Genomic DNA, 6,581 nt, shown 5'->3' with positions numbered 1-6,581 from the left:
AAAATTAGAAGTGGCCAAACAGACGCCCACGTCCCGGTCAATGCCAATATTTTGGCTCGGCAGTTCAGGGCAGCTATCCAAACGCGACCCCATAATAACAGGGATCCTCCTCCTTCGCTTGCTCTCCTCCTCAAAAGCCCACACTTGTACACCGCTCGGGAGTTATTGCTTCATTTAGAGTCTAAACAAACGTTAAGATTAGTTTTATCCAGCCGAAAAAAATAGTTTTATCCAAATATGTGTGTGCAAATCTTAAGGCCTTAGGCCACTCACAATGCATAGTACCATGTGCTAGAACTTACTACATTCACATTGCATAATATCATGCACTACTATCATATTTCACATAATTTTTTTCCGTGAATGCCATGTCATTTAATTTATAATTTGTAAAATTCAATACAAAGTTGTGGATATAATCTTCTTGTTTACTTCTCTCATTTCCAGGTATGATATCAGAATATTCTCTCACATCCTCAATTCCAATGCCACATCATCTTTTTTTCTTTCTTAAGTTTTACTTCATGATACTATATACTATGATACTTGCACCGGAAAAGGTCGTATGCGTCATGGAATATCACTCACAGTATTTTTTTATTTCTAATTCCATTGCAAATGTTTATCACAAATAAACACATCAAGATTACGATGCCTGAGAAAATGCAATAAATTACTAGGAGACTGGAACAAGCATTCAAGACGGTCGGAAGTTTGCCCGGATGTTGTCCACGGTGTGCTTGTCCGTGAGGAGCGTCTTGGCTAGCAGATCGTCGGGGAGTGTCCCGGCGAAGAGCGCATCGGCGAGGAGCACCAGCCCGGGGTCCTGGCTGGTGAGGCTGGCGTAGAGCGCGGCGGGGGCGGTGCCGTTGTTGTAGAGGAAGTGCATGAGCCCCTGCGGCACGGCGAACACGTCGCCCTTGCTGAGCACCTTGGCGAAGAGCTTGTTGTCCGGGTAGGAGGAGACGAACCCGAAGTAGACGGAGCCTTCCAGCACCAGGGCCGTCTCGGCCGCCCTGGGGTGGTAGTGCGGCGGGAAGATGGCCCCCGGTGCAAGGTCGATGCGGGCGTACCGCTGGCCCTGCGTGTTAAGGCCTGGGATCTGCACGGTCAGCGCTGAGTACCCGTAGCGCTCGCTCGTCGTGTCGTGCAGCTTGTCGGCACCAGCGAAGAAGAAGTCGTCGGACACCACGGCCGCCGGGTCCTTGCACGATAACCCATTCACGCGCACTGCATAGTACATATACATATAAAGAGCTTATATGACCACATCATGAAGCAGTCCCTCGGCCCCCATTCACATTCGTGATTTAGCGAGTATTGATCACCAGTTATAACAATAATACCCTCCCACTCTAAATTAGTTGAAGTTCTAAATTTACTTAAGCCTAAATTTCTCTAAATTTGATCAAACTTGTCTAACTTTGTGTTAAAGTCTGCAGCATCAAATATATGTAGCACGACAATATAGTTTATGATCTCTAATCTTTATCTACTAATAAAGTGGCTATCGCTTCTGGTCGTCCGTCATTAAAATTACCTTTCAAGTTGATAAAAATTACCCACCAATGCCACCTACCAAAAATAACCGCCTGCTTCGCTGTTTTATAGGCACGCGACGAGTTTAATTCATAGAACAATGGACAATAGAGTGGTGGGCAGACCGCTACTCTAGCGACGAGACCAGGGTTCGATCCCCAGCTTTCACACAATTTTCATCTTTCTTTTCTCACGCATGTCTTACCCATGTATGCGTGCATGGGCCGGCCCATCTGTGGGGCTTCACTCTCCTTTTTTTTCATTTTACTTTTTTGTCTTTTCTTTTCTCATTCTGTTTTCTTTCTTCTTTCTTCTTTAAATTAATTCGGGATTTTAATATTCTAAAGTTGCGAGTTTAAAAAAATATGTATGCGCAATCATAAAATACTTCCTTAGTCCGAAAATATATCCCCAGCTTTCACACAATTTTCATCTTTCTTTTCTCACGCATGTCTTACCCATGTATGCGTGCATGGGCCGGCCCATCTGTGGGGCTTCACTCTCCTTTTTTTTCATTTTACTTTTTTGTCTTTTCTTTTCTCATTCTGTTTTCTTTCTTCTTTCTTCTTTAAATTAATTCGGGATTTTAATATTCTAAAGTTGCGAGTTTAAAAAAATATGTATGCGCAATCATAAAATACTTCCTTAGTCCGAAAATATATCCCCAGCTTTCACACAATTTTCATCTTTCTTTTCTCACGCATGTCTTACCCATGTATGCGTGCATGGGCCGGCCCATCTGTGGGGCTTCACTCTCCTTTTTTTTCATTTTACTTTTTTGTCTTTTCTTTTCTCATTCTGTTTTCTTTCTTCTTTCTTCTTTAAATTAATTCGGGATTTTAATATTCTAAAGTTGCGAGTTTAAAAAAATATGTATGCGCAATCATAAAATACTTCCTTAGTCCGAAAATATATCCCCAGCTTTCACACAATTTTCATCTTTCTTTTCTCACGCATGTCTTACCCATGTATGCGTGCATGGGCCGGCCCATCTGTGGGGCTTCACTCTCCTTTTTTTTCATTTTACTTTTTTGTCTTTTCTTTTCTCATTCTGTTTTCTTTCTTCTTTCTTCTTTAAATTAATTCGGGATTTTAATATTCTAAAGTTGCGAGTTTAAAAAAATATGTATGCGCAATCATAAAATACTTCCTTAGTCCGAAAATATATCCCCAGCTTTCACACAATTTTCATCTTTCTTTTCTCACGCATGTCTTACCCATGTATGCGTGCATGGGCCGGCCCATCTGTGGGGCTTCACTCTCCTTTTTTTTCATTTTACTTTTTTGTCTTTTCTTTTCTCATTCTGTTTTCTTTCTTCTTTCTTCTTTAAATTAATTCGGGATTTTAATATTCTAAAGTTGCGAGTTTAAAAAAATATGTATGCGCAATCATAAAATACTTCCTTAGTCCGAAAATATTTCTCTTCAAAATGGATAAAAAGGGATGTATATAGAACTAAAATACATCTAGATACATCCCCTTTTATTCATTTTGATGACAAGTATTTCCGGACGGAGGGAGTATATGTGAATTCAAAAATGTTTAGAAAATCATAAAAATTTTGCAGATTCAAAAAATGTTGGTGGTTTTGCAAAAATGTTCTCAAAATTATAAAAAATCACAATTAGGAAAAAATGGCCGGGAAATAAAATCATGTTCATGATTTTGAAAAAATGACCATGTATTCAAAACATATTCGGGAATCTGAAAAGAAATGTCCATGACATTTTAGAAAAATTTTACATAAAATAAAACATTTGTTTTTTAAAATTTGTTCCTCATTTTTTGTAAAAAAGTTCATCGACTCAAAAAATGTTTGTTGAGCCAAAAAAAGTGAATGAATTCAAAACCGGTTCATACATTTAATTTTTTTGTAAACAAAACTAATGTTCATGATTGTTTTTTGAGAAAATTAAAAATTAAAAAAATTGTCGATTCGAAAAACCGTTCACTGATACAAAAGTATTTTATGTCTAGGATTTGATTAGTTTTTCCAAAGTCTTCATATGTCTTGGCGTTGGGAGTAGTTCGTGGTCAATGAGATTTGTTTTTAAAGTTTTAAAGATTCCCTTGCGCAACATAATGAGAAGTGTGGCATGCACAAGCAAAGTCATAGCCTTGGGATTTACCACGTCGAATGCATTGTGATCATGTGGACATCGCAACCATCATCAGCTAGGGTGAGAGAGAAAATGGAAACATGGTGAGCCACTATGTTAAAATAGAGTACGCTCATATATCAGGATACTGAGTCATACTTATTTGGTTAGCCATAATTTTTTGTTCCCCGTTGCAACACACGGATATATTTGCTAGTGAGACTAATTTTGTGTTATAGATGTTGGTGTATTTTTCCATAAACTTTATCAAACTTAAACAAGTTAACTTAGGACAAAACTAATAATTCAGTTAATTTCAAACAGAGGGAGTAAGCAGTGTAGCATAAAAACTATTCCATTGTTTTCTCAAAAAAGAAAAACACAATTGGAACTTTTGATGTAATTTCTCTCCGCAAAAAATAAGTTGAGTTCGATTAGTCAAATCATGAGTCGAAGTTGAATATTGAAATGTGTGGCGCCGTGTAAATTAGAACGGAGGGAGCAGAACCCAGAAGGATGCGCACGTACGGCCAGTGTTACTTACCTTTGGACGTGGAGTCGGCGACACAGAAGTCCTGGAGAGGGTTGGGGTCGAAGGCCTCGCCGCCATGGCCGGAGCCGAGAGCAACGAGCGCGGCCACGAGGAGCAAGGCCGCAGCAGCCATGGCGGGTGGGTCTTCTCGATCAGCACATGCGCAACGAGAAACGACTGCAAGATAGATAGGAGTATATAGTACTAGTGAACTTCCATGAATGAGGAGCCGTGGTGCGAACGTACATGGTGGAATTCCGGTGAAAACGAACGCAGCTTTGCTGAAGGTCAACGAAGGCCCCTGTAGTCCTGTTTAGAAGCTTCGAAATTGCTTTGTCTAATCATGCAGGGAGAAAACTAACCAGCTTTCACGGACGGGGTAGGCCTTGTGTGGGGACTCCGTCTGGAAATTAACGCAAGTTTTCAAAAACTATTCGTAATATTTCGGAAGAGTGTGCGAGCGGCGAGCGCGTCATTATCTATCATATCATTGCGAATTTTTGGCGTGCCTGCCTTGAATTTATAGGAGGGGATTCATACAGGAGCGTGGAAAAGGATTGAAACAAAGCCATTGGTTAGCTTCCACGGTTGCAAGCCGGGTTTAATCTAAGTTGGCAGGCACGTTTTGCTCAGCAGAGGCTAAGACGACATCTCACCAGCTTTGATGGGCCCCAGCATGGTTGAAATGTGTGCATTGTGAGTGTCAAGGTTTGAATTAACATATTAAGCTAATGTAGTAGGTGATTTTCTTCTTCTTTTTGCGGGTGAATGTAGTAGGTGAATTTGAGGGTTAGTGGAAGCAAAACCACGCAACAAAAAACTTGGGGGCTGGTGCAAAATCATAATTTAGGCCTCGTGTATACAACTGTTAACCCCACCCCAAGATGATGTGGAAGTTTCTGACCCTGATGGGAAAGCAACGCTCTTGCATGAAGCTTTTAAGGAAAGGCTTGGCCAATCTGAAAACTTTGACATACCTGCTCACCTACTTCCCACTCATCAGGATCCCTCCTTTCTTGAGGTTCCATTTACCAAAGAGGAAACTGATTCTGTGACCAAGGATGTACCAACAAACAAGGCACTTGGGCCTGATAGGTTTAATGTTCATTTCATCAGAAAATGTTGGCATATTATACAACACGACTTCTATGACCTATGTGAGCAATTTCAAAAGGGAGACCTTTGTTTGCAGAGTATCAACAACTCCTTCATCAATCTTATCCCTAAAAAGGCAGGGGCAAACACTGTCAATGATTACAGACCTATTTCCCTTTTAAGCTGCACGATCAAGCTTATTACCAAGCTCCTTGCTAACAGACTTAAACAGTTATATTGGAACTAGTTCATATCAATCAATATGGGTTTTTAAAAACCAAGACCATACAAGACTACATAGGATGGGCTTATGAGTACCTGTTCCAATGTCACAAAAGTAAACAACCAACTGTGGTTCTTAAACTAGACTTTGAAAAGGCTTTTGATAAGATAGAACATGGCATGATCTTAGCAAAATGGCTTTAGAAGGAAATGGTGTTCTTGGATTAAGCAGATTCTGGAGACAACCACCTCATCTGTTCTTTTGAATGGCATCCCTGGGTCACAGTTTAAATGCAGAAGGGGTCTCAGATAGGGAGACCCATTATCACCTTTACTGACTTCTTGCAATCTATTCTGGCAGCTCACTTCTTGCAATCTATCCTAAATGATGCAAAGAATAGAGGGGTCATTACACCTCCATTCAGCTCCACCTCTTGTCTTGACTTTCCCATAGTGCAATATGAAGATGACATCTTGATTTTTATGCCTGCTTGCCTAGCAAAACTTCAACAGCTGCAGAGACTAGTCCACCTAATTATCACAAATCCAACTTGCTCCCAATCAATGTCATTGAGGAAGTAGTGCAACATCTGCCTACTCTGTTGGGATGAGCTATTGGAACCTTCCCTTTCATCTACTTAGGCACACCACTGGGCTTCACTAAACCAAAAATGGAATTCTTCATGTACATTATTGAGAGAATACAAAAATGATGTACATTTGCTCTCATCCTTGCCCACCTTTCTCATGAGCCCTCTCCTTCTTTATAAAAGGCATCATTGAGAAAATTGATAAGTACAGAAGGCATCTTTTTTGGAGAGGCAAAGATTTGGAAGAAAAGAACCCACCTCTTGCTACTTGGGACATGATCTGCATGCCAAAGGATAAAGGAGGACTTGGAATTTTTAATTTACACACTTAGAACACCTGATCTGCAGGCCACAGCTTATACCACTTTGACCATGCCCCAGAGGCCATACCAACCATCAAGTGGCTATCAAAAACTTCTTGCCAACTTAAACACAAGATATTCTTTTGGCTATTAATCAATGATACAGTTAACACCAGGGCCCTTTTGCAGAGAAAATGTTTC

At 40.4% G+C, this 6,581-nt stretch overlaps 1 protein-coding gene across 2 annotated transcripts; it reads right to left on the bottom strand.

Annotated features, from left to right (window-relative positions):
• Positions 1–573: 573 nt before the first annotated feature.
• LOC125523090 (germin-like protein 5-1) lies at positions 574–4,693 on the bottom strand. Of its 2 annotated transcripts, none has more exons than XM_048688136.2 (3): positions 4,418–4,693; positions 4,184–4,348; positions 574–1,230 (listed from the first exon to the last, which is right to left on the bottom strand). In XM_048688136.2, the coding sequence occupies exons 2-3, from the start codon at positions 4,302–4,304 to the stop codon at positions 698–700; spliced, it is 654 nt and encodes a 217-aa protein (XP_048544093.2). In that variant the 5' UTR covers positions 4,305–4,348; positions 4,418–4,693; the 3' UTR covers positions 574–697. The 2 variants fall into 2 exon arrangements, with proteins under 2 accessions (XP_048544093.2, XP_048544094.2); XM_048688137.2 differs by having other exon boundaries at positions 4,534–4,693.
• Between the last annotated feature and the right edge of the window lie 1,888 nt (positions 4,694–6,581).

The sequence above is a fragment of the Triticum urartu genome, chromosome 7A (assembly GCF_056163025.1).
Source record: "Triticum urartu cultivar PI428250 chromosome 7A, HENAU_Tu73, whole genome shotgun sequence".
NCBI classification, from domain to species: domain Eukaryota; kingdom Viridiplantae; phylum Streptophyta; class Magnoliopsida; order Poales; family Poaceae; genus Triticum; species Triticum urartu.
This window is presented reverse-complemented; position numbering and strand designations above follow the sequence as displayed.